This window comes from Leuresthes tenuis, unplaced genomic scaffold (genome assembly GCF_036924035.1).
Source record: "Leuresthes tenuis unplaced genomic scaffold, fLeuTen1.0.hap1 SCAF_23, whole genome shotgun sequence".
NCBI lineage: Eukaryota > Metazoa > Chordata > Actinopteri > Atheriniformes > Atherinopsidae > Leuresthes > Leuresthes tenuis.
In genome coordinates, this window is record NW_027325377.1 from 5,001,227 (window position 1) to 5,028,950 (window position 27,724).

General features: G+C 41.1%; 4 protein-coding genes across 5 annotated transcripts in view; 2 read left to right on the plus strand and 2 right to left on the minus strand.

The window, feature by feature from the left end:
- LOC140283096 (SLIT-ROBO Rho GTPase-activating protein 1-like) overlaps positions 1-2,397 on the plus strand; it is a 36,050-nt gene extending 33,653 nt beyond the window's left edge. Inside the window, exon 23 of the mRNA XM_072377750.1 lies at positions 296-2,397. Coding sequence (XP_072233851.1) covers positions 296-757 — 462 coding nt within the window. The 3' untranslated portion in view covers positions 758-2,397. The remainder of the gene's footprint in view (positions 1-295) is intronic.
- LOC140283077 (CD9 antigen-like) overlaps positions 1-27,724 on the minus strand; it is a 237,946-nt gene that overhangs the window by 162,355 nt on the left and 47,867 nt on the right. The gene's annotated exons all lie outside the window — the stretch shown is intronic.
- Positions 5,405-9,451, minus strand: kics2 (KICSTOR subunit 2). Its single transcript, XM_072377554.1, has 3 exons — positions 8,947-9,451; positions 7,456-7,741; positions 5,405-6,549 (listed from the first exon to the last, which is right to left on the minus strand). The coding sequence occupies exons 1-3, from the start codon at positions 9,176-9,178 to the stop codon at positions 5,730-5,732; spliced, it is 1,338 nt and encodes a 445-aa protein (XP_072233655.1). The 5' UTR covers positions 9,179-9,451; the 3' UTR covers positions 5,405-5,729.
- tmem19 (transmembrane protein 19) lies at positions 16,986-27,148 on the plus strand. Of its 2 annotated transcripts, none has more exons than XM_072377202.1 (8): positions 16,986-17,210; positions 20,024-20,171; positions 23,546-23,662; positions 25,155-25,292; positions 25,493-25,569; positions 25,668-25,845; positions 26,314-26,523; positions 26,617-27,148. In XM_072377202.1, exons 2-8 carry the CDS (start codon positions 20,042-20,044, stop codon positions 26,775-26,777), a joined length of 1,011 nt encoding a protein of 336 aa, XP_072233303.1. In that variant the 5' UTR covers positions 16,986-17,210; positions 20,024-20,041; the 3' UTR covers positions 26,778-27,148. The 2 variants fall into 2 exon arrangements, with proteins under 2 accessions (XP_072233303.1, XP_072233304.1); XM_072377203.1 differs by having other exon boundaries at positions 23,549-23,662.

Below are 27,724 nucleotides of genomic sequence, written 5' to 3' on the forward strand. Positions count from 1 at the left end.
AAAAGTATTACAATTAATATTCAAAGACCAAGGAAGGAATCAACTAAACATTTATTCCATTTATATCAGATCTTTATACTTAGTCGTGTGAAAAACAGCACAACCTCTTCCAGTTCTGTTTTTAGAGGTTTTAGGTCAATACAACCTCAGGTGAACAACACATTTCACAGTATTATTATTATCATTTATTGAACAAAAACTAAGACTAAATGCGGATGCAGTGTGTCCACCCTTACTTGTTTGGATGAGATGGATAAATTTGACTTGTCCTTTCATCTTTCTGTCCCTCCGTCAGGATATTGAGGAGACGGTGACCGTGGCTCTTGGGGAGCTGAGGCAGCTGGAGCGACAGGGCTGCCGACCGGCCCCCGACGTGGTTCTGGACACTCTGGAGCAGGTAAAGAACGGCCCTGTCACCACCTGCTCCTCCGAGTCTCCAAGTCCCCACAGCACCCCCAGCACGCCAGGCACTCCTGGAACCCCCGGCACCCCTGGGACTCCAGGCACCCCTGGTACCCCCGGCACTCCGAGCCCCCTCAGTCCTCTGAGCCCTGTCAGTCCACTCCCCGGACCTCCACCTGGACCTCCCAGACCAGCCAACCCTTCCCCTGATGCCCTGGGCTCCTTTAAGCCTGTGGCAGCTGCCCGAATGGGGGCTCCGCTGCGGCCCCCTGCCCTGAGACCCAAACCTATGGTCCCACCCAAGAGCAGCACCCCACCTCTGCCCCCACCGCTGGACAAATCCTGCACCATGTGAGCCAAACTAGGCCAACAGAAGGCCAAATCAGGCCTACCCGGGCCAAAAATGGGCCAGAAGAGGAGATCAGGGTACTGCTTATCGATCATTATGAACATGAGGGTAGGAACGGTAGGACAGACGAAAAGGCTTTTAATGTAGTAACAAACTATAATATATGACATGACCTATGATATGATATGCCATGATATTTATGTGTCGTCAGGTTGGTGTGTACTCTCTTGGTGTGTAGGAGTTTGCTTTCTCCATGTATTGAAGCATTTATCAAAGGTTAGCTAAAAGAACTGCTGATAAGGAGATCAGGACCGAGCGTAGGTGGATATTCCTGTCCTGTCGAACTGAGACATGGGGGGGCTCCAGTAAAAATGTAGTTTCAGTGACGTGAATGTTGGCTGTGATGTAATGAAGATAGGCCCGCGCTAGCTGAAGAGCCTGTCGCCGACTGGCTGCTGTATCTGCGATGAGCGACTCAGTCGGTTAACAGGAGGAGGATGGTTCAACAACGTCCGTGTGACTTTTAATTGGTTCTTTTTTTGTTCTTTTCACTCGGTTCAGCTGCTAAGCTCACTCACACCTCAAACGCCTCTTGAGGTTGTCTGTGACAGAAAACTTACCTAACCAACGTCTGGCTATTTAATGAATGTTTTCAGCTTTTAACGACTGTTCAGCCATCTTATTGAATGTTCGGCGAGCTGCTGTAAACGCGGCGGCTCGCTCAACTTTTTAACAGCCTTCTTGTGTTATCAGAGCATACCTCGCACCCAGAGGAGGGGGAAGCTTTTTCTGGGTCGGCGGGGTGGGTGTATGGTTTAGTTCTTGTTTGTTTGAGTGAGCGTAAGGCGAGTTTGTGTGTATGTGTGTGCGCCCTGCTTGCCTGCCCTTGTTCTGCTCCCTTGTAAGTTGTAAGTGCAGAAGCACTAGAATAGCGATAGAAGATAGATAATTCATGCCTGCCTTGAGTGCCAGAACACACGAGTGCAAGTTAGGAAACACAGTACGAGTGCAAAAAGCATGCCACTTTCTGTATGTGTGTGTCAAAGTAATGGTTTACCTGCTCGTTACACTGAAGTCACTAGTTAACCTTAAATTCACAATAAGCTAACAGGGTGGGGCTCTGTGTGTAAACGCCCAAAAAACACTTGAACAGCACACTGAATGTGGCCTCCAACTGGGCTGTGAGTGTGGTGATTAAAATGAAACATGACGCGCTGAGATGGGCTGTGGATGCATATTTGTGTGTGTGAGAGAGAGAGAGAGAGTGTGTATGTGAAAGTGCCTTTTTTTTTAATCCTCGTCTTTTTTGGGAGTTGTGAATCCACTCACGCATGTCCTGAACGAAGAGCAGCAGCACTCCGAATGAAATAATCATAAAGTGTTTAGTAGATTACTGAATTATGAATTCTAGCATTAACCCATTGTGACATTGCACTTTGATGTATAGGATCGTGTACTTGGCATGTAGCATCATAACATGTTGGTGCATTTTAACTCAAAGGGAGGTTTCTTTGAATGTGTTTGATAATAACGGAAACGGTTTTTGTCTGTTAGTGTTGCTGTATTTGAAAACTGAGCTTCCTGAAGTTGAGCTCATATAGCCAAATGGATTGTATCAATGTGTTGTATTTATATTATAAATAAACCCAAATAAATTAGCATTCAACTCATTCATGTACTGAGCCTTTCTTTAATGTTTCTTGAAGATTCAAATTAGTGGGTTAATTAACTTTCTGTTGCAATGCCCCTTTAATTAATCCATCTTAACCCTCAACTGTCCAAACGAAACAAAAGTGCTTTTTCCAAAGAACAAGGTTTGGTAATTACAAATAAATAAAATCATTTCTGTCCTAGCAGTTTGGGTACAGCTAAGTGGGTACAGCTACATGAGTAAGTGAACGCCTCACCAATCAAATCATAACTTCAGAATAAACAAAAGGCTGGAACTGTCACTAAAAAGAAACAGCTGGAGGAACATGTTGCAACTAATAAGGTTCGTTGGCAACAGCTCAGTAACATGGCTGGGTATAAAAAGAGCACTACGGAGAGGTAGAGTCTCTAAAAAAAAAAGATTGACAAGAAAATTTGTACAAACTGTGGAGCAATTTCACAATAATGTCCCTAAACGTAGCATTTTAAAGACTTTGGATCTTCTATAATCTACATTTAAAAATATCATCATAAGATTAACAGAATCTGGAGAAACCAGTCTTTGTGTGCAAGGTTGTGCATAGCTAAGGAACTTTATTATTGGCTCTATGAATTGGACAAATTTAGCAAATTAATTCATTTGATTGGATTGTGATTGTATCACAATGAATAGATTCTAATTAGGTTGAATCGGACTGTATCTTTGAAGTGCCTTTGCTGTGATTTGGCACTATATAAATAAAAGTGAATTTAATTGAAAGGGACACAGCTGAAAATCAGTAGCGGATGCCTGTGATCTTCAAGGCATCGAGCATTAAAAACAGACATGATTCTGTCCTGAAAATCAGTGCATGGGCTGAGGAACACTTCCAGAAATCATTGTCTGTGAACACTGTGCCATCCACAGATGCAGGTTAGAGCTCTGTCATGCAGAGAAGAAGCCACACGTGAACACAATCCAGAAACACTGTCGTCTTCTCTGGACCATCCAACTTGTTATCAACACTTAGCTCAAAACCTGTATCTCTCATGGTACAGGGGTGCACTTAGATAAATAATTCAATATCAAATACTCATGAATTAAATATTAGTTAATAATGTTTGTCATCATTAATCATTGCATTTTGTCTTGATTTACATTCTACACACTTTTTTAGAATTGAGGTTGTACAGAAGGACAGTCGGAGCATCACCTTTCAAATCCACTCCATAAGGTTTGATAAGCGACGTATCATGGTTCAAAAACATATACATATAAACCTTAGCAAGTGAATGCATCACTGTTTAAATGCACTTTACTGTTCAAAAACACTTCTATATGTACAAAGTTAAGTGACTGTATCACTTTACATGGTGAATAAACTGCATTTGAAGAAGCCTTTTTGCACTAAAAGACACATTCACACAGCAGTGTCTATAAAGAGAGTTTTTCTTTCCAGCCTTTGCATGATATTCCCAGTTGCCAGTGTATATGCTTATACACCAAAGGATGCATCAGAAGCAATGTTGGGTTCAGTGCCTTGCCCAAAGAAACTTTGATGTGTAGACTGGGCAAGCCAAAGATCAAACCACTGACCTTCCCTCTGGCAAACGACCACTTTATCTCCTGAGCTACAGCTGCCCCTTTTGCAGTGCACTTAAGTCCTCATGGGTAAGTAAATGCGCCTTTGTTTAGTGACCCACAGAAAGTAAACATCTCTTTGTCATCCAAAAGTACTTGGTGTTGGTCAGCAAGTAAAGGCAATATGTCTGATGCGTCATTTTTCAAATAACTTCAGTATGTATGACGGTAAATAAATGTATCAGCAGTCCTTTAATAAGTAGTGACTGCATCACTGTTCAAATACACCTTCAGCAGGTGAATGTATTGCCATTTAAGTGTTCTTAAATCTTTGTCAGTAAGTGAATGTAACATAATTTACTCCAGTCTGTTTATATATAAATTGATGCATCATCACTGAAATGTATCTCAGTGTGACCAACAGCACATGAATGCATCATTGTTCGAAAGCACTTCAATGTGGGAGAAGAAGTGAATGCATCCCAGCTCGATTGTTCTCTGCAGCAACTCTTTTCTTTCTCCTTAGAGAGAATCATGTTTTTCTTCTGCAGGCCCTCAGTATATTGGACATACTGAGGGCCTGCAGCCTGATGTGACGGGTAGTTCATCTGTTTGGAACTGAATGCTGATGGTGGTCTTGGGTGTACAATATTTGCTGGGTCCTGGAGGCTGCAACTCAGCCGGGAAAAAGCGATTCACTGATGTGCAACTTCTAGTTTATGTGAACAAATTATTCCAGAAATTTGTGATATTTGCTGCATACTTTCTAAATCATTTAAAATGTTAAAAGACTCATATTTGTGGATCTTCCTCTGTAGGTCTAAACTATTCATTTTCAGTACAAACTGCCATAGTATTCAGGTGCGAGCATGTCCACATCTGAACTTCCTAAATTCAACTACCAGCTACACCATTTCTGATGAACACACTACTACCTCTCCAGGCCACTCTTTTTATACCAAATTACATTATTGACCTGTTGCCAACTAATTAACTCAACTGTTTCTTTTCAATACCACCTACTTTTCAGGTCTTTCTGTTCCGACTTATTTGAGAAGTGTTGCTGCCATTAAAGTAAGCTCATATTACGGTCTCCTTCTATCGTTTCTTATGATCTACCGTGAATCAAATGTTGATTTATGATATTTGCAGACGATTGCATTATTCTTATTTACCTTTTACCCAGCATCCAATTTTTTTAAATTTTGTTTGCAGTAAGTGAACACATTACTGCTGGGATGCAGTCAGTGAATGCATCACCATTCAGGTACACTTTAGTATTGGTCAGCAGGTCAACGAATCGTCATTTAAATGCAATCAGTAATAAATCAGTATTGGCTAATGTTGTAGACTGGTTAACTGATACAAATCTAATCATTTTATCAACTATTGTTCGCATACAAATGACATCTATTGTTGAGAAAATGGCTCCAGACGTGCAATCATCTCAAAACTTTATTTGAATTTGAACAAGTGCAGCAGACGACGAATAAAAAGCTGTTAAAACAGTTAATAATGAAAATAGAAATTAAAAATGAATTCTACGAAAAAAGGTTTTCAGCAGCAGCAGTGTTCTCTCTTAAGTTCTGTCACAGTGTTAGAATCAGAAGGTAAAATATATTCACAGAACAGTTGAAATCGCTTTGGTCTAGAACATTTTTGGCAAAATGAGAAAATCTGAATTAAGCCAGAACTGGACCTAAGAAAACACTTTACGAAAGAAGAGCGGTAAATGATGAGTGTCTCGTCTTTCTGCTGACGTGTGGCTCAGCCCTTTGACCCTGGTTTCAGGGTGCTGAAGGGTTTGGAGTTTCGAAGAGAGCTGGCAATCTCCTGCAGGAAGGCGGCGATGTGCAGGTCCTTCTCAGACTTCCTGCCTTCAAATATAACCACCAGAGTGAAGTGCGGCTCGGGCCGCGTCAGGTAATAGGTGCTCTGGACCTTATCGTCGTAGAAGTGCACCACCTTGTCCAGAGTGTTGAGCTCAGCGGCGCGGTCGCCCATCATCATGATGACGTTGGGCCAGTGGGTGAGCGGCCGCTCTCCTGACGGCAGCGACACCACAGCGGGGAACTGCTCCACGCCCTTCGGTGCCTCCCGGTATGAGTGTGGGTGGTGGTATCCGTGGCCCTGGAAGCTTTCTGAGCCGCGGTTGTCAAACACCAGTGACACGTTGCTGGCGTCATGTTTTCGGATGAAGGTGGAGATCTTTCCGTGGTAGTCTGGCAGGGTGCGAGCTGTCAGGGCTCTCATGTCGGCCGGGGCCGTCTGCCGGCTCAGGGCTTCGTGGAAGTAGAAGCTGAACTTGGCGAGCAGCGCCGCCTGGAAGCGCTGCAGCCACACGTACAGGTGAGGAGGCTGCACGGTCTTCTGGGACTGACCTCCAAACAGATTCTTGCGGGTCTCTTTTTGCCGCTGGAAGAGCAGACCCCAGGCGGTGAGCTTGGAGTGGGCGCCGTGCAGGCTGAGCAGGGCAGGCAGGAAGTGCCACTCTGACACCTGGGCCTGGCAGCGCAGCAGCTGGGTCACCACGTCCACCTCGGTCTGGAAGCCCTCCTCCACACGACCCAAGATGGGATGGTGGAACCTAAAAATGACATAAACAAATTAAATTGAGCTCATGTTGAAACACACTTTAAAGAAAAACACATAAGCCTTTGTTGATGCGTGCCTGTATTATCAACACAAACCTCCTTTTGGGGACAATAAAATACTTCTACCTTCTCTAGCAGAGGCTGACCTAATTTTCAGCGACCTGACAGCAGCTGAGAATGTGTTCGGGTTCGAGTCTGAGCTCCAAACTGCATTTACTTTCCTTGGGTCTGCTGCTGAGCCCATCACCTTCACCCTTCGGTGCACGGTCAAACTAGCGCTGTGCAGCTGGTCACCTGCTGCAGCTCAGCCGACAGCTCAACGCACTGAGTTTGTGTTGCTGCTGCAGCTGCAGCTGCAGCTGCAGGACGCTGTTCCGCTGACACGTCTCAGGGGAAAAGCTGGAATCCTGCTTTTGTTGGATTAAGCAGAAAGTGTTCCTCCACCAACCTGAATGTGTCATTCTCTCCTTTGGGTTTTTTTTCTCTTTAATTTCTTTGTTACTGCAACCCAGGAATAAAAATAAGTTTCAGTGGGGGAAAAAATTGTTTCTACTACGCTAAATTTAAAGAGGGAAAACTCCAGGATTTAGACCTTTACAGCAAAAAGAATGAGGCAGGTTGCTTTGTGAGAATTACTCAAAAAGGTGCCACTTGAACTGGAAAAAAAATGTTCAATGACTCAAATAAGGTCTGAAATTTCTCCAAAAGCAACGTAATGCACTGCTTTGTAAACATTTAACTGGATTTTGAAAGTACAACTTTAATCTACCAACTATTAAATAAATGTTGGGATGTAAAAACTACAATATTTTCCTGAGAACAGTTATGGTGCATAGAACAACAGCACCTTAAAACAGCTTCTAAGTACAGTTCTTGAGTAAATGTGCTGAGATACACACTTGGAGCTGTATTTCTGCAGGATGGCCTCCAGCGTGGCGACCAGCTCTTCCGAGTTGACGCTCTTCTGGCTGCCCAGCGAGTGCAGCTTCTCGTATAGGTCGGCCATCTCCATGCGGGCCTGCGTGAAGTGGCAGAGCTGCTCCGACAGGTGAGACAGCAGGTCTTCCAGGTAGGCGGAACCCGGCTGGCTGTGGCGCCCCATTGTCACCACTTTCCTGAGCTCGTTGTACAGGGAGGTGTAGACGGTGCGGATGGAGTCTTTACGGCTGAAGAAGGACTGGCCGCCTGCAGGGAGGCGGGTGGAGGAAAAGTGCTGATTAGACTGCTTCTGTGTACTGAGTGAACATGGGTTTAATACATGTGAAAGAGCGCCATCTGGTGTTGGAGTTACGTTGCTGTCTGTGTGTCTTTATTCAAAAAACATTCATTGAAGATTCAAAAAACTTTTATTTCCTGACTGACAATACTACCTTTTTTTTTCAGGTGACAAGATGTTATGTCAAGATGAAAAGTAGCCAAAACAGTCTTCAAGCTCAAACATTTGTAAATATATCAATATCTATAAAACACAAACAAATGAATAAATATTATTACAGTCTACTACAGCTAGAAGGAACTTTAGATGCCTCCGTATACATAATACTTATGCGGTGGGTGCAGGGAGTGAACATTATGTCCTCTAAGTCAATGTGTTGGAAGCAGAAAAAAGGGTCAAATTAAGTCGAGTCGAACACAGCTGCAGCTCTTGGTCAGAACCAACCAATGTGCTCGAAGCAGGTCGTGGGTCTCTAAGACTCAATGATAGCCCATGTTGTACGATCAAACAGAGGAGTTACTATAAAGGTGTCAGAACACACAATGCACCGCAGGTTTTTACTTGTGTGGCTGTGTAGCTGCAAACTGGTCACAGTACTGACCACAACAAACACAATAATCTCAAGGTGTCCGAATTCTGCAGGCCTCAATCCAATAAACAAGCACTTGTTTTCTAGCTGATGCATGGAGGCCCCATCTCACAACCTGCAGGAGTTAAAGGATCTGCTCCTGACAGCTAGATGACAGATAGTACAGCAGACCCTCAGAGCTCCAGTGAAATGCACGCCTCAATGGATCGGGGCTGTTTTGGAGGGGAAAAAACTCAATATTAGGTGGACGGTCATAATTACAAATGTTGATTGGCAGATCTGTGCATATCATGATATGCACAGATCTGCCAGAATGATGATATAGCGATGTTTATAATCTGCAATGAAAATACTAAATAGGAGGACTAACGGTATAATGAATATTGCAGAGACCTGACTTGTTACACGGATATCAATATTTCACTGTGCATTTATGGAAAACATATTGCAAAAACTATGTAGTCTTCGCAAAAGTTTGGAACAAGTCCGATTTATCCACTGCCAATTCTAAACCGGGTGTAAAGAGAATAACCAATCAGAGAACAACTGTCAGTGGCAATTATAGGTAAAGTCGATCAACGTTACCGATCTTCTGTCCGAGGAATGTCATGTTGTGGTACACCTTCTCTGCGGCGGCCAGGTGAGCCAGAGCGGCCAGCAGCGCGCTCCAGATGGCCCCGGCGCTCTTGCTAATGTCCTTCTCTTTCTCCACGTAGTCTTTGGCCCGGTCAAAAGAAAACATCCCGAGCTGCGTGAAGAAACTCTCAAGGATGGCCCGTTCCCTTGGGACGGGCCGCAACTCCTCCACCTCCGTCATGGTTCGTAGGTTCTCCCGAAAACCGACCGGCTACCTCTCGGGGAAGCTAAGGGTTAGCTGGCCGTGTTAGCAACATGAAGTCCGGGCAACTAAAGATCTGCCTTCTAACAAAATACCTGAAATATACTGACTTTCAAGCAGCATGATATTCTCACAAAACTGTTTATATTTATCCCAGTGGATACATTTCACATCTGACAAAAAAGATAACATATTTAAAAATGTAACTGGATCCATGTAGCTGCACATCCAGTCGACGCCATATTGGATCAACCGGATGTAAACACTACAGAAAGCCAAGGAAACCACACGCGTTCACGCGACGTTCGCAAAAGACACATTTTCGATGTACGGACAGAATATAGAGCAGAACAATGTACTAAATATGTATACTATAGAATATTCAGATTATAAAGTTATTTATGATATAAAAGAAAAGCTCGAAAATATGCTCAAACTGATTTTTAAAAAAATATTTAATCATTCTCAAAATATGGAGTTTAGTGTATAACTTTGTTGACAACTTTAGGTATGACCTCACAGCTATAATACAGAAGGGCACTTTTACATATTTGTGTAAACTTTTGCATTCACTTGGGTAATTACAAACTGCAGTACACAGAAACATTTAAATGTGAACAGGCATAGATTCATGTCCATACTTTTTAGTTTTGTGTTCACATTTAAAAGTTTCTGTACACATTTATAGATGAAACGGTTACAGTTGTCAGTGTGCATTTCCGAATTAGTGTGCACATTTACATTTTTCAATACACATTTATATTCTAGTTAAAAGCTTAAAGTATCCAGGATGCATTTACTGTGCACATTTATTGTTTAATGTACAATTTGCAATACTCATAACACTTTTACAATACTGTGCAAAAGTATTGATTTACTTCCAAGCAGTCATACTTTCTTGTAATCTTTACAAGTGGTCTTAAGCAGTATTTCTCCAAGTTATTCAAAGGTTTTTTAAAGTTTTTCTTTGGACTTTTACACTTATTTTCAGTATCTTCCTTGTACCCGATCATTTTCAGTCAATCATTTTCAGCCAAATATGTCTGTTAGTTAAGCCACTTAACACTGACCTATGAATTATTCAGGTTTTAAAAAAGGCACCTAACTCAAGGAATGAACCAGTGTTGTGTCATCATCTGTTCCCATTTTTTAGTTGCATCTATGAAAAATGCCAAAGATAACACAGTTTGACCAAAAATAAAACAGTCTACAGCAGATAGGTGGTATCTGAAGGTGAAAAAAAAACAACATCAGTGACAGCAACATCAAGAAGGAACACAAGAAGCTCGAAAAATACCAAGGGCTGCAGGAGGAAGATGGAAAAGCTGCGAGAAGTGAAGCAGCCATAAACCCCAAACTGGCAGAATGGCTCCAACAGATCCCAGGAACTACATCAGGGCTCTCCACCCAGAGGAGCATAGCCCTAGAAACAGCTGAGATGCAGCGCAGAACCCTCAAGCTCCCAGGATGACTTCAGCTTGCAAGGAGGCACTGCCAACAAGAAAAGGCCATTTGACCCGCATTCAAAAACTACACTTCCCATGAGTCTTGATCTCGTGCATGCCATCAAATTCTCGCTTTCTCACTCATTGGGTGGATCTGCACTGACTTAAAAAGTGTAAGCTGCCTCAAAAGGAGCTCACATCACATTTCCTCTGATTTTGATCAGCTCAGCTCTGTGCGGTAGGTGATTTCAGCTCTCTTCCTCACGTTTGTTTAAGCTTTGCAGTCATCTCAGTAAACTAATGCTGTTTAATCAGACTGCAAGAGAACTTCAACTTCTTGTGAATATTGAATTCAAATAGAAGTGTGTGTTTCTTCACAGATAATGGAAATAACTGTCCTCTTTTTTGTGTGTGAACTTTGCATGACTTTGATAACAGAAGGCCTCTTTGTAAGTATTTAACTCAGATTTCTGTGTTCTCGGTTAACATGTTTGATAAGGTAATAAACACCTGCTGATTTTCTTTTAGAAATACAAACTCTGATATGATACGGAACTTTTTTTGATGGGAAAAAATGTCTTTAATGAGCAGAAGATTTTCAACTAAAAAAGAAGATAAAAACTATATATGTATATCTGTATAGTTAACCCTAAACTATTTATACCAATTTTTATTTGATTAATTGACAAAAGATAAGACATTCTTCTAGAATGTAAAAGAAAAACCTTTCACAATTTTATGACTGTCCAGAATTATTCTTACCATTTCTCAGTGGCACAGCCATTATTTGCCATCACAGCCATCAAACCAATTTTTCAATGACCAACAAGCTTTCCTCACTGGAATTTTGGACGACTCTTTTCTGCAGTGTCTCCAGGTCTTTGAGATTTGAAGGCTTCCTTGTCATCTCTTTGGTCTTCAGTTTCCTCCACAGATTTTGGATGGGATTCGGGTCAGGGGTCCATTTGAATATTCTGTTTAGTTTAGGAACCTTCCAAACTGAGTGAAACGACCAAAAGGTATCGGTGCAGCAGCCACGATAAGAGCTGTTTGAATTCTGTAACAATATGATTAGATTGCACATTTGTAGTTTCAGTGCTGAAGACCCCAATCACAGCTTGATATAATCATGGTTTTCTTTTTCTAAATCCTGAGGACTTTTTCCTACCATCTTTCCTTAACCCCATGACATTTCCCAAGGGGTCGTGTAAAAGAACTTAAGAAAAGATGATGGGAGGTCATTTCTATTCTATTCAACCAGACCCTGGACTCTGGTTGAGCCAATCCAACATGTTGACACTGTTAGTTGACACCTTGTTAACTATTTATTGACCACTTTGCCCGTATGTTGATTGCTTTTTTCTTCTGTCAAACAAAAGCCACGTCACTGTATCCAAACAACTCCATTTTCATCTCAACCAGTCACCAAATTAATAATCCAATTTTTTCTTCTCCATCCATGTGAACTTTTCCAAGACAATCTGAGCTTTTATGTATCTGACTTTGAGGAGTGAGCCCATCGTGTTTTATATCCAGAGGCCAGTCTTCTCCAGAAGAGATGTTCATGACAGAAATGGTCAGAATAGCGAGAATTAAAAAAAAACGATTGAAGACATGAATAAGTCTGCTGAAAAAAATGGCTTTGCAAAGCTTGATGCATCGATCGATGTATGAATATGTGTGAATGTAGTAGGAAGCACTGTGTAGCTGTATAGATTAAGACGTGCTGTATGAGTGTGACAGTGAATGGGGGAATGTGGCATGTAGTGTTAAAAGCACTTTGAGTGGTTAGCTAGACTAGAAAAGCACTATACAAGTACAGTCAATTTACCATTTATAAAATCCAGACTGTAATTCCATCCACAAACTGTAGAGAGAAGAAAATATCAAAGTAATGACGAGGAGGCCCTCTGGCCTCAGAAAATTAGAGCTTGTAACTAAAGTTCTTTAAAAATTCAGTGATACATGCAGAAGGCTTCTTAGAATCCCTGTTGACTAATGTGGTTGTAAACAAGGAATTCATCACAAATTACTGATAAACAATTTTGCTCACGGCACTTTTTTTTGATTTATAAAATAAAGAGATAATTTACTTTAGCATCTCTAAGACAGAGTCCAACTATAATTTATCACATGTTTATGTCATCTCCAGACTTTTGATGCCAACTGGCCAATAATTAACTATAAATCATGTACACATAAACATCAAAGTTTATCTTTTGGTGTTTTCCAGTTGAAAACATGCCTGTTTCAGCATGACGAAGCATAAATAATCTAAATCAAAGTGTGTTTTGTGCATTAGTGGAGCATACTAACACACAAAGTTAGTTTTGGACAGTAAAGTTGTTCGGTGCCTGTCTGCTCAGTGTGTATCACACATTTTACATTGTAGAATAACTCTGACAGTATGAAGATAGAATTTCTGAACAGCTATTGAATTGATTAAGATGGAATTTTGTACAAATATTCATGGCTCTCATAGGATGAGCTCAAATTTCTTTGAGTTTTTAAAGAGGGTTGTCAGTTACCCAGCCAGTTGTCACCAGCAGCAATCCTCCTCACTATGAACTGCTGTCATCTCTCCACAGAAACCAGATTTCTATGACCAATCTTATGAAATATTCTTTCGGTCACTCTTTTCCTAAAAAACTCCATAATTAAAAGAAAATAAAGAGTTGTGTAATGTGATGTTCGAGGTTCACTAACATGCAAGGATATTGATCAGGCTCGCGTATTCACTGTCCCACTTCTGAATGTCAGCATGCTAAGAATTCACTATAGCGGAGACAGATGAAAATGCTACATTTGTGGCTCAGTTATTCGGGAATATTTCACACAAAAGTTGTATAGTTAATAAGCATGGGTAACTAGAAGACTACCAGAGTTGATCAGATCTTTTTTTTTTTTATCATTATATATATATATTTTTTATCTCCTGTTATATCATTATAACACAAAACAAACAGTTAAGGATAGTAGAACACACAGACATAATTAACTCAAACTCCTCCCTATCCATCCCCATATGCCGGACCAGTAATAAAAAAAAAAAAGGAAACTATTATCCTCAAAGATTTATATTCATATAATATACAAAAAAGATAATATAGATAATATAATATATAGAAAACATATTATATTGATGGTGACCATATTTTCAACATAGGACATGAATGGTTGCTATGTATCTGATTTTTTCTTGACAAATGTGACACATAACCTCTTTAAGCCACCCGTTCTATGTTTGGGAGAGAGTTTTTCCACTTTAAAAGAATGAGTCTCCTGGTCAAAAGTGGACAGGAAGTAGTCATGTTGATATTGCCCCTTATAAGTGAATAGTCCATTGAGACCACCCATAGGGTTTCAAAGGAGATGGGGACATTATTATCTCACATGTCATTGAAAACATTTCAAAGATGGATTGCCAAAAACAACACAGCTTTGGGCATGCCCAAAACATATGTTAATCACATGTAGGATCTAGATCTGTTTTAATTTTGGATAGTATAACCTTAGACCAGTAAAGGCAATTTATGGTTTTAAACTGGACTATAGAAGGTCTGAAACACACTGAGGAGGAAAAGATATTCTGTAAGATTTTGTGCCAGACTCTATCTGACATCAGGTCTACTAAATCTGTTTTCCATTTATGCTTAAGAGTCTCCAAGCCAGTCGCTTGATATGAATTAAGCAGTGTGTAAATTTGGCTCTTATTTCTCTTACTGTGAGCTTTACATTTAAAAGAAGTGTTGCTGGTGGACGGTGAGGAAAAGGTGGGCAAAAGGACCATGAATTGTTTTACACATTCTAATCCATTCACAAAGTGTGAAAACTGTCAAGCTCATGATAGCCCAAAAGGAAAACTCAGAGGTTTAACTTTTGGCCCAGCCCGTCCAACAGATTCTGAGATATTCCAGAGAGGGAAATATTTTACTGGCAGGTGATACTGGATGAGAAATAACATTAACAGAGTACTTAGAACTCAACCTCTGGATGCCATGACCCTCTGTGTGCCATTTAATGGTTATCCATACTGTAACTAAGAAGATGAGCAAAAAGTAAGACTGTTGACCATGTGATGGCCCCAGAGGAAAAGTAAGAGGAGCTCCAAAGTCACTCAGATTCATCATCTGGGAGCCACAAACAACCTTTGGGCAAGTGCATCTTATTAAGAATGAAACATATTTTACCAGACAAGAAAGTTTTTACCAGCTATTTATGTTACAGGAAAAGTTCAAAAAGAAATCACTGAAGTGTTCAGGAATCATCCTCTGAAGATTGTGAATAGCCGTATTAAACTTGGCTGTAATCATATCTGCACAAACGTTTGTTCCAGTCATCTCACAGTTAAGTGAGATACCTGCACCAAGGAGTGTCATAATTTAGTACATTTTGTTTTTATTTACATTTTATAAAGTGTCCAAACTATTTGGGAATTAGGGTTGTGCATCTAATGTGTCTTACAGCTATAAAATCAAGACACATAACAAATGAAATGCAGGTTAACTTCCAAGCACACAAACACAGAGTTGTTAATGTAAGATGGTGAGAACAAGAACATTTTAAGATTTGAATGTGGACACTGTTGCTACTAACCTCAGGTCAGTAGACAGTCTGAATGAAAGTGGTCCTACTGATTGTTTGAATAATCCAGCAAGGGTTCCGGGAGTCCAACCAACTAGATATCACTGTATGGGTCAGTTTCTCAGAGATATGAGTTTTCTAACTTCTGACTTCGTAAAAAGCAGTTCAGGTGATGCTGGTCATAAGATTATCAAACATTAGACAGTTACTTAAGTAATTCCAAGATTTCTCACTTGCTCACTGTGTTTTAGAAACAACACTGACTACTATCAACTGATTTTTTTGTCTCTATTTGGGCCAACAATAGTTGGTATTTAGTCTTAGTTTTGTCTTCATTTAGCTCTGTTTTAGACATCTGCCATTTAATATCATTGATACAGTTTAACAGTTTAATCTCAAGTCATATCTTCAGAGAAAAATTATATGTATATCTGTGTATGTTTTGTTCAGTTATATCATGATTACTTATGATGTTGTCAGGTGGCAGCATAGAAAGATCAAAGAGAAGTAAACTAAAAATTGACAATTGAGAATCTTTCTTTGATTTAATATATCCTATTAAAAAATGAAAACTCTGGTTGTTTAAGTAAAATGAAAACCTGTGAAGAACCTGACCTGTTAAACTAACTGAATCTCGAAGACTTCGAAACAAAATGTCACAATCAACAGTGTTGAAGGCAACAATGAGATCATGCAAGACTGAAGAAAAAAGAAAACAATAACTATATAATATGATTTGTGGATAGATAGCTGTCATCATCAATTGGTGGCTCTAGATAAATCAGAGAATTCCTACATTTTGAATGGATTAATTCTCCAGGAACCGTGATTTCCTGAACACAATCTCCTGATTCATCCTTTAACTGAGGGGACATTTGAGGGAAAATCAAAGCTGATAATCTCATGTGACGAGGAGAAGAAAAGTCAGAGGTTTTTCAATATCATCACGATTCATCATTGGGAACAATAAACAACATGCATAAATTCTACATAATTCATCCAGTCAATTCAGTGATATTTCTCAGGATAAGCACCACCACATCACATCTAAACCTAAAGAGATTTGGATTCATCTTCTGGGAACCATGAACAACCATATAACAAATTCAGTTCGTCTATGGGTCAATAAATCAATCAAATAATAGATTTATTCATTCACTGATTAATTAATTAATTTACTTTTCACAGAAACAAGATAACTTTGACCTGCAAGTGAAGTTCGATTTAAAAAGTCAAGTGATCTGAAGAGATTTGTCCCACAGAGGGATTTTTGTCACTGAAAGAAAAGAACGTGTGTTTATAAATGAGACGGGAGTTTGGTTAGAAACAGAGCTCTGTTTGTGCACTGCTGCTTTCCCTGATGTCAGGATGAAAGACTTTTCCCATGTGATCAGATTTAGACTATTTCTAGAAGTGTAACTCAACGAAATAAGTCTAAAATATTATTAAAGATTAAGCTAGCGCAGAATTATTCCCAAAATATTTTTTTTAATTGGCCGATTAGTGTTTTTTTTTACTTTTACTTCAGTATGATTTGACTATTAGGTATCCTTACATTTTTTCTTGTTTCTTTTACTTGAGCAATCTATAAAATTATTACCACTGAATGAGGTAAAATCATTAAACGTGGTATTTGTTCGACATATTCACTTAACTACTTGTTATTTGCTGTAAGATCTATATCTTCCGCTTTAAGAGCTCCGCCGTTTGCGTACGGAAGTAGTTCCGTCAGTTAAATCCTTCCGTCGAGTCTTTTTCACATCCCTGGCGGCCAGCTCGAAGCTTGAGTTGACAAGTTATTCGGTTAATTTACTTTCTACTCGCTAAGATAAATGTCTTTGTCTTTAATGCATACGTATAAATATATGTGTACATTTAAAGAGAGGTGGTTACATTGCTATTAATTGAGAAAAGGGGTTAAATTTAGCTGTCCAAGGAAAGGGAGTGGTAACGTTAAATCACGATGGCTTCTGCGGTAACTGGTGAGTTTTCTTACACAAAACGTTACGCAGTTGTGTTGATAATTAAACGTGTTCACATGGAGTTGAATATTAATTTAACCATATATGTTGTGTTTTCATTTGCGTTTCAGACACTTTTACTCTTTCACTGGTTGCCGTTCAGTCAGCAGATGTTTTGACGTTAATAAGCTTACTGAATAAAAAAAATCTCAATTTTCCTCAAATCATTGACATTAAAATGTTTAATATGATTAACTATTATGTTTTAAGATATTCAAACTAGAGTATTTCTTATCTCCACCTAAAAAGCGTTCAGGCTACTGTGTTGTACACAGATGCAGAGTGAGAAATGAAATGAAAACGCAACATAAAATGTCTTTGAAGGTTTGTGGCCTCCATATTTTTAGGTTGTCTACAGGGTTGTGATCATGTGCAGTGAAAACCATGGAATGTGTTTTACATCATCTTCATATTCATCAAACCTTTCAGAAATATGAGCTTTATGGAGACGTTTTTATCCTGGTAAATAGAGAAGTCAGTTACTGTAGAGATGTTCCACCACAGGATGAATGTGATCACATTCACAATGAGACCATTTGCCTCTCAGTGGGAAAATTGTGGGAACCTTCACAGCATGACATAGCCACTGGATCCCTTCATTTTAGGGTTGAAACATGAAAGCTTGTTCTGTTCTCTTCATTAACTGTTGATTTATCAAGTTCAAATGTGGACATTCAACTGTAGTCCATTTAAACCTTCGGGTGTTTTTTCAGGATGGTGGCTTTGATCATATTAAAACCAACATTTTTCAAAGTCTCTTAAGCTGTGTCTCAACCACAGGGACCTTTCTAAAAAATTAGGGACTTTTGGAGGGTTTTTTCCACATTTAAAACAGAAGTTAGCCTTAAGTGTTTTCCATGAAGAGTGAATAGAAGAAGTAAAGTAAACTCTATAAAAACAGTTTTGTTTTATTTTAATCAAACTGATAATCTCATTGACAGAGAGTCTCATTCTCAAAAGAGATGTGTTTTAAACGTATAATAACAAATTAGTTAATTAACTATATTATAATTAACAAATTAGTATCAGTACAGTATATACAATGCAAAAGTCAGCATGAGTACAAAGTGCAGTGGTGAGTGAGGGGTTTACAACCTGTTATGAACCTTAGTGCTCCATGCTTAAAAGTATCCAACTGCTGTAGAGAGCTGACAAAAGCATTCGTGTAGATAATGTCCACTGTAATCAATTCAGTTCAATTTTATTTACTGTATGTAGCACCAAATTACAACAAATGTCATCTCAAGGCACTTGATACAACCCAATTCAAGCCAATTAGATTCCAATTCATCGTAATACAATCATAATATTCAATTCCAAACTAGTCCAGTTTGTACATACAAAGCCAATTGGACAAAAAAGTAGCCTAGCTAAGGAAACCAATGGATTGTACCGAAACTTGTCTTCGATCCAATCCCTCATCCTGAGCGTGCACGAGGTGACTGTGGGAAGAAAAAAACTCCCTTTTAACAGAACCAGAGTCAGGAAGGGTGGCTGGCTCCGCTCCACTTCTAAAGCTGCTGCACCTGATGATACATCAGTGATAATGATGGGAAGGATTCTATCAATCTTATCTCAATAGAAACAATTTTGTTGGTGAAGAAGCTGGGACAGAGCTCGGACTCTTCGTCAGTCTGGCTACAGTGCTGAAGAGAAACCTGGGATTATTCTTATTCTCTTCTATCAATCATGAATAGTAAGCAGTTCTAGCTCTACGAAGGGCTTTCTTATGTTATTAGTTGTCTTTCCAGACTAATTGAGACTCTTCTAAATTAGAGGAATGCCATTTTCTAGTTTCTAGGCTAAGTTTATAGTTTAGGCAGCTGATGGAGAGAGACAGACCAAATTTTATCATTTTAGTCTTAGCCTAATTTAGTTGAAGGAAACTGCTCCGAGATAATTAAGATATTCGATGGATAAAGTGTCTCCACATTTCATAGGGAGAGGAAGTTGTGTGCCGTCCACATTACAGCGGTAAGAAATGAGGTGTTTCAACCATGTTAAAAAGGACTTTTTTTAGTTTAGTTTTTTTGGTTCTTTTGGTCAGAATCTATCTGTAGTAGTTTTCCTCTTCCCATAGAAAATCTGAACCAACTGGGCCTGCTTGGTAGCCATGTGTCTGCATCCCCTTTAATTTAATTTGTCACCCTTTGAAGATTTATAGAAAGACGGCCCTGAAGGGGAACAGCAGCGTCACAGTCGTGGATTACTAATTATTATTATTCTAGTTATTAACACTAAAGCTCTTAACTAAATGAACATTGAACTCGGACAGAACAGACGCTGCTTGTTTCTGCACTCATTTCTTGTCTGTCTGTAGATTATCAGCCTGATTATTGTCCACAGTGGTGTACAACCTTTTACCTCAACAGTGGAGTTGTGCGGATTAAATTCACTATAAAGTATCCTTCACTTGGATTTTGACATTTTCTTTGAATAAAAATGGAGATCTTTCCTGTTGTAAAAGGTGCTTTGATAAGTTTGGGCCAGCTGAGAACATGGTATTTTATGTGTGCCACCTGTACCAGTCGGGCAAACATTTTATCGAATACCTTGGAAAACAGGACCGGGATAAAGAGCCTGAGCTGAAAAACTACTAAGGCAGAGAGTAAATCACATTATTCAGATTTTAGTTACGGTTTTAGCTTCTGATGATAATGAAATTCAACAGTTGAGATAAAGATGATTTGGTTTTCCAGTGATGGTTTTTGTGCTCAGAGCAGTGTTTTACTGATGAGTCGTCTCTGATCTGATGCTGTCCTCCTGCCCTGCAGCTCGGCCTATTTGCCATCATGGATTCTGAGAGCGAGATCCTGGCGAAGGAGTACATCAAGATGATGACCGATATGATCGTGCTGTGTGCCACTTTGGCACTGTCCCTCTTCTTTTGGATCATCTCACTCACCATGAGTGCCATCTCAGGTGAGCTGCCTACAGGGTAGTCTTTGTCTCATATTCTAAGAGCTTCAGCGTTCAAGTTTCTCCCTCTTCCTCTCACTCCAGACCCCCTCTGTGGGTGCATGGCTGCCCACATGAGATGTTTTTTAGACTAAAGCATCCAATCATGTGCTCTTCTCAGAACCTTCACTTTCTTTTCCCGCAGAAATTTTCACAGAATGAACGAAACAGCCCAATGGAAATTTCATGAAAGCACGTTAATACTTTGAAAACTCAATCTTTTCTGACACCAACCTTTGTTGTCCACATTCTGGGCCTGAAAGCGCCTTGGGGCTGAGATCCCACGCTTCACAACTCCACATAATTTTGCTTTAGGGTCACCTGACATTTTTTTGTAGGCTGTACATGTCAGCTCACGCAGAGGTTCGTTTTTATGATAGTGGTGTTATATCCCAGAACTGTTGGGGAAGCCACAGAGCGAAACATCCAAATTCTCTAAAGCTGCTTTAATATTTCCTCTCAAAGAACTCAAGTGTTGCGTAAGCAGCAACCTTATGATTGTTGGAACACTGAACAGTGAGAACTCCGTGTTTTCCTCAAAGATTTTCCCATAATTAGCACCATTCACTGTTTCTTTATTAAGAAATACTTCATTAATCCTAAGAGGAAATAGTTTTTCCGCAGTGCTCCATTGGTCATATAAAAAGTAATAATAGTGATATTGAAATTAAGACTCAAAATGCACACATTGAAACAATACAGTTATACAACTGAACAGAAGTTATTGAAATAGAAACAGTAAAAAATAACGAATGACAAGAAAGTTAGACAAATATATCGCTGAAATTAGTTCGATTCTGATCAGTTTCTGGGAAGAATATCCATAACCCAACCACCGCCGTGCACAAACCACCGCCGCGCACAAACCACCGCCGCGCACAAACCACCGCCGCGCACAAACCACCGCCGCGCACATACCACCGCCGCGCACAAACCACCGCCGCGCACATACCACCGCCGCGCACAAACCACCGCCGCGCACAAACCACCGCCGCGCACAAACCACCGCCGCGCACAAACCACCGCCGCGCACAAACCACAGCCGCGCACATACCACCGCCGCGCACATACCACCGCCGCGCACAAACCACCGCCGCGCACAAGCCACCGCCGCGCACATGCCACCGCCGCGCACAAGCCACCGCCGCGCACATGCCACCGCCGCGCACAAGCCACCGCCGCGCACAAACCACAGCCGCGCACATACCACCGCCGCGCACAAACCACAGCCGCGCACAAGCCACCGCCGCGCACATGCCACCGCCGCGCACAAGCCACCGCCGCGCACATGCCACCGCCGCGCACAAGCCACCGCCGCGCACATGCCACCGCCGCGCACAAGCCACCGCCGCGCACATGCCACCGCCGCGCACAAGCCACCGGCGCGCACAAACCACCGCCGCGCACAAACCACCGCCGCGCACAAACCACCGCCGCGCACAAACCACCGCCGCGCACATACCACAGCCGCGCACAAACCACCGCCGCGCACAAACCACCGCCGCGCACATACCACCGCCGCGCACATACCACCGCCGCGCACATACCACCACCGCTAACTTTCCTGTCTTTGCAGACCAATTTTTCTCAACTTATCTTTCAGTCTTAGATCATTTTTGGTTATACTGGGGATGATAGAAAGCACGTTTATATGTGGATGAAACAAGATTTTGATTGAACTTTGTTACGTGTGTAAAATGCTTCGACCCATTTGAGCGTATTTGAATGTAGACATGCAGGCGTGATTTGATGATCTGCACTAAATGTTTGCGTTTTTGAGAAGCTTGAATTTGTACAAAAGCAGTCGGACTAACGTTTACATCCATTTTAAATAAGTGAACATTAAGTCAAGGCTTAAGTATGAAGTCTCTGCTGCAGTTCAGTTCAGAGTAGATTGGATCTTCTTAGAGTTGAGATTGACCAACACTTGTCTGCTTCAACCAGCAGCTGTTGAATAAAACCAACAGATGATGTAGCTGCTGATGACATCAGGATCCACATATACTACACAGAACAGTTCTAACCAGCTTTAAAGTGAATATCTGGTCTGAGCTCCTTTATTCTCCAACACAGCCTGAACCCTCTGAGACAAGCTTTCTGTCATTTCTTTAAGGAGTCTTCAGGAATAGTTCTCCAGGCTTCTTGAAGGACATCCCAAAGCTCTTCTTTGGATGTGGGCTGCCTTTTGTTCCGTTCTCTGTCAGATGATCCCACACTGCTTCAATAATGTTGAGGTCCGGGCTCTGGGGAGGATTCATCCCTCCATAAGACCTGTTGCCACTGATTTTCAGTCCACTTCTTGTGTCATTTGGCACAGCTCAGTCTTTTCTCCCTGTTTCCCTTCCTTAAGAACGGCTTCTTGACAGCCACCCTTCCATGGAGACCATTTCTGATGAGGCTTGGGCCAACAGTAGATGGATCAGCTGAAGGTCCAGATGCATCTCTCAGGTCCTGTCAGGTCACAGCTGGATTTTTTCCTCTTTCTTAAGGACATCACTTTCAGATCCTGTTCATCTGCTGTAGATAGTTTTTTAGGCCTGACACTTCTTCTTTTGTCCTCCACTTGTCCAGTTTCCTCAAATGTTTTAAGGACACACTGCACACCATGCTGAGATATGCCAAGTTTTCAGCTAATAGCTCTTTGGGAATCACCTTGTTGCTGCAGAAATCCTATTTTCTGTCTGTCAAACTGTGTTTTCTTTGCTGTTTTTCATAGATGCAACAAAAGAAATGGGAACAAATTATGTGTCTTTGTGACAGGCTGCTGGTAACAAAGTGCCTAAAGATCCAATTTAAAATGGCTTCTTTGCTAAGTTGTCTGTTCTGTGTCGACACAACACTGGTTCATCCCTTGAGTTAGGAGCCTTTTTTCTGCTTGAACGATTTAAAGGTCAGTGTTAAGTGCTGAACCAGGGAAAAAAACATTTATCTCTTGAAAATGGTCAGGTTAAAATACTTTCAGAAAGCCTGAAGAACTATTGCTCAAGACTTGCTTAAAACATTCCAGTCTGGCTGCTTGGAAGGAAAATCTGAGGAAATAAGGGGTGGATCAACACTTCTGCTCAGTGATGTTGAAACATGTTGAAACTTCCAACAGTGAGAAACATTTTACATCAGACTTTTCCCTTCAACCTCTGATCATTTTCACATTTGAAAAACTTAATTCATAATAAATCTGAGCCTCTACTGGAGTTTTCTTTTGTAAAATGGTTTTATATGTGATCAAACTAGTATTTGGGTGTGGACCTGAACCATTTGAGATCACTAATCACTCTCCAGAAAATACTTGACGTCCGTCTATTTCATCCATCCAAATTCTGTGGTGGTGTCTGTGTTAGCAGGCAATCTGCAGCCTGTGTCACCTTGGCGGTGGTTGTTCTCCATCCTGGTTCCACTCATGCTGACTGCGCGAGCGCTGAAGAGACGCAGTCTGGACAGATCTGGAGCCCTCGGAGGTGAGTGTTCTCTCCAACGTTTATGATGTTCATCGACTTGATCCAAAAGGTTTCCTGGAGTTACTGATATCCTAAAGTGGAGTTTATATTGAGCTACAGAGAAGTATCACGCTGTTGCAGTAACAAGCAGTGGTGCAACAGAGTGGAGCATCTGCTCACACAAACTATCTTTGGCTGAGATTCAGTTTGGAATGTTTGATGTCATTTTAACTGAGAAAAATGAGAAGCTGCAGACTGCAGCTGCAGGTCTGTAATTGGACAACAAGTGGAGCCTAAGATAACTATGGGCAGTTAAAATGATATGGTTTAACTTTCCCATTTTGGGGCACAGGTGAAGAGCAGATATAAAAACACAGGCCGTAGATGACTGCGTTATGTGAGCACTAATCTTCTCAAATGGTTTTTCTATCGCGTTTCTGTGTCAGAGCTCTCGGAACACGGAAATCAACACATTTCCTTCTCTTTCCCACTTCTGCTTTATGTGCTCTCGTGATTAGATAGATGGAAGCTGTTGTGCAGCCTAGAAATCATTTTGTTACCTAATCTGAGCTCGATTAATGATAGGAATACCTGAACAAACCCAGATTCGGCACTGTTGTCCGCTTCATCCGTGCTGGAAAGGGATGAGATCTCTCAATAAGAGCTTCCTGAACGTGTGCAGTTGGGTTTGGAGTTCATCGCTGTTTATTTCATCGGCTGGAAATTAAATCTTCCATTTATACGATCATATCACATCCCTGATCATAAAGTGGTTTATTTTAATCTGGTGATCGAGGCGACTCATGGGTTAAATATTTCGGGGAGCACAGTGCAGCTCGGAACGACCAAAATGAATCGACTCATTAACTGTAAAAAGTAAAATTTTCCAAAAATGGAGTAAAGGGACATTTAACGGACGTCACAAGACTGTTGGTGCTGATTGTTAGCAGTTATCAAAAGGGAGCATTGTTGTCAATTTACCAAAACTCTGAAGGATGTTCACTGTGTTTGGCAAGCGTTTAGAAAAGCCTTAAAAAAAACAAAAAAAAAAACAGTGAAAATCCGTTTTTACAACATATGAGATGAAATGTGTTTGTTTGGCAGTACTGTAATGTATATATGTATAAATCAAAGTGTGGTCTTACTCTTATCTTCACTACTGTCAAGACGCACTGTTTAATTTAATCTCACCATCACTGACGTCATCCTGCAGCCACAATTACCCACGAGAGCACCAACTGCAGATCAATGCGCTGCGGAAAATTGTTCCCAACAGATGCTCCATTTTCTCCTGTCTGAAAAGTACAGTTGTGCGCAGCTGGTTTTGTAAAAAATGAATGAATAGTTTTGTTAGGGGTCTTAGAGCAGTTTTAACTGTATTTAAATAGAGCAGCAGAGGTCCAGTCATTATGGAGCAGTGTTTTACTGTGTTGTCTGGTCTGAAATAATGGAATGATGCACAGTTTGGGTTATTTCTTAAGCCTTTTTTGTGGTGCGAATTGTGATTTCTCAGCTCTCCTGGTGGGATTTGTCTTGACAATGGCCAACTACAGCTTCTTCTCTGCTCTGCTGACCTTCTTCTTCACCTCCTCCAAACTGACCCGCTGGGGAGGAGCAAAGAAGAAGAAAATAGATGCCGACTACAAGGAAGGTGAGAGCCAATGCAGCAAGGTTTGAGTATTTTCTCTAAAACCTGAGGAATCTGATAACACCAGCTCTGCTGATGTAGATGTACCCTGCAGCCCTGTTAATGTCCCCAAAGAAGTCCAGACTGATGTGGAAATATCATATCACGTCTATTTTTTTTTTCCATTCTAAAAGCGAAAGTTTTAATGTCTGTGTTTGTGTCAGGGGGTCAGAGGAACTGGGTTCAGGTCTTCTGTAATGGAGGAGTCCCTACAGAAGTGGCACTGCTGTATATGATAGAGGTAAACACACACACACACACACACACACTGCTTCCTGCTCCAACACAGATGCAGAAAATAACCCGATATGTGCTGATGAAATCACCGATGTGTTTCAGGTGGGTCCAGGTGAGATCCCCATCGACTTCGGGAAGCAGTACTCTGCCTCCTGGATGTGCCTCTCTCTGCTGGGTGCGCTCGCTTGCAGCGCCGGTGACACCTGGGCGTCGGAGGTGGGGCCTGTCCTTAGCAAATCGCATCCGAAACTCATCACTACCTGGAAGGAAGTCCCAGCAGGTGAGCAGCTGTCGCACCGACCCTCCTGCACTCCTAATGAAGTCTGCCTTAAAGTTTGAGTGTGGAACATTCACAGATTCATTAGAACTATATACCACATAGAACTTTTAATACTTTAGTATGTGCCATACTATACTGTTTAATACCGTTATATCTAATATACTATTGCATGAATGAGTATAAAATACTACATGTTATACAATATATGATAATGTGTCTGCCTTAGATATCACTTGAGCCTTGATTACGCTCAAAAAATCATTTAAAATAATAATCAGAATTAATAATCATAATCATACAGATTCACAGTGATACAAAACAGCTTAACCTAATCACATTAGACATGAATAAACACACTATAAGATGTAAATCTATACATATAGAACAGGATGGATGGACTTTGTTCATCCCCTCACGCCTGGGCAGTTCTTCCTGATCCGTCCATTTACTCTGATCCATTCTCCCCAGGGACTAATGGAGGCGTCACCCCCGTTGGATTGGTCGCCAGCTTCCTCGGCGGGGCTGCAGTAGGTTTGGCTTACTTTGTGACACAGATTCTTATGATCAGCAACCTTCAACTGGCAGATCCCCAGTGGCCAATCATCATGTACGGCGGTGTGGCCGGTCTGCTGGGATCGATGCTGGACTCTTTCCTGGGAGCTCATATGCAGTACTCGGGTATGAAACAAGCCAGATTTCTTACCATTAATGTTGGCATGTTAACCCTTCTAGTCCTTTGTAGGCCAACCGTCTCTTCCTCTGCTTGTTCAGGCTTTGACTCAAATCTCGGGAAGGTGGTGAGTTACGAGTCCGCCACCACCCGGCGGATCTGTGGGAAGCCCATCCTGGACAACAATGCAGTCAACCTCTTCTCCTCCGTCCTCATCGCCCTCTTCCTTCCTGGAATGGCATGGGGCATGTGGCCACGATAGATGCAAAAACGACGTGGAGCCGACAGCTGATCCAAGACTTTCTGCTGACTCGCTTCACTAATGACTCTACATTACCGAACCAGTTTGATGGATTCTGATAATGTGAGGGGTTAAACTGTGTTTTTGGAACAAACTATCTGCATAACTACTGCTCTGGCAGCATCAGCTACTTGAAGATTCTTCACCAAATTCGGGTGTTTAGTTCATACAGTGTCATAATCTGCTGAAAATTTGACGAAGCATTTTGCATCGGTGACATCTTTATTACAGTCCCATCAGATGTAAGGCGGAAAGTTTACTGATATGTAATTTATTAATCACTTTTTAAAGGAGTCCCAGTGGTTGATTAAACTTTGCTAATTGTTTGTAAATCTGTTTGAGTCTACATGAAAAACCTGTTTAGAATTTTAACGTTTGTCCAGTGTGTCGAAATGTTTCAGTTTGTAACGAGACAATTACTAAAGATGCACAAATGCAAGGTTTCTAATCTAGAAAATAGCTTGTTTGATGCAATTGTTTTTCAAAGGAACACGAGAAAACTTTGCAAACTTAAGCCGTGTGTTTGTGACTCAAAACAAATCGGTAGTGCGTGTCAAAAATGTCTTTTGTGACGCACATTCTTGGCCTAAAACTGCCCCACAGCGCCCAGGAACTGAGGTACCGCAGTTCACGACTTTGGTTTCCGGCCCTGCGCCACACCCAGTTTGCTTTATGGTCGTGTTAGTTTAATGTAATAATCTAATCATTTGATACACACTTTGAGCTCAGTTGGAACACACAGATACAACGCATCATTCAAACAAAATAAGGTCTATGAACAGCTGCAAAATAAGATGGAAAAAAATAAGAAAACAGAGCGTCACGGTATATCTGTCACACTGTTGTTTATGTTATAGTGCAGTAATATACTATAACAGTAGGCAGAAGGTACACTATGGCAGGTCATA

Bases quoted from the DNA above. Each gene is read 5' to 3' on its own strand.
- kics2 (XM_072377554.1), bottom strand. From the start codon at position 9,178: ATGACGGAGGTGGAGGAGTTGCGGCCCGTCCCAAGGGAACGGGCCATC. The intron at 7,742-8,946 runs GTAACGTTGATC...GCCTCCCTGCAG, and splicing joins ATTCCTCGGACAGAAGATCG to GCGGCCAGTCCTTCTTCAGC. The intron at 6,550-7,455 runs GTGTGTATCTCA...TGTCATTTTTAG, and splicing joins CTGCAGAAATACAGCTCCAA to GTTCCACCATCCCATCTTGG.
- tmem19 (XM_072377202.1), top strand. From the start codon at position 20,042: ATGGATTCTGAGAGCGAGATCCTGGCGAAGGAGTACATCAAGATGATG. The intron at 25,293-25,492 runs GTGAGAGCCAAT...TGTTTGTGTCAG, and splicing joins AGATGCCGACTACAAGGAAG to GGGGTCAGAGGAACTGGGTT. The intron at 25,846-26,313 runs GTGAGCAGCTGT...CATTCTCCCCAG, and splicing joins CTGGAAGGAAGTCCCAGCAG to GGACTAATGGAGGCGTCACC.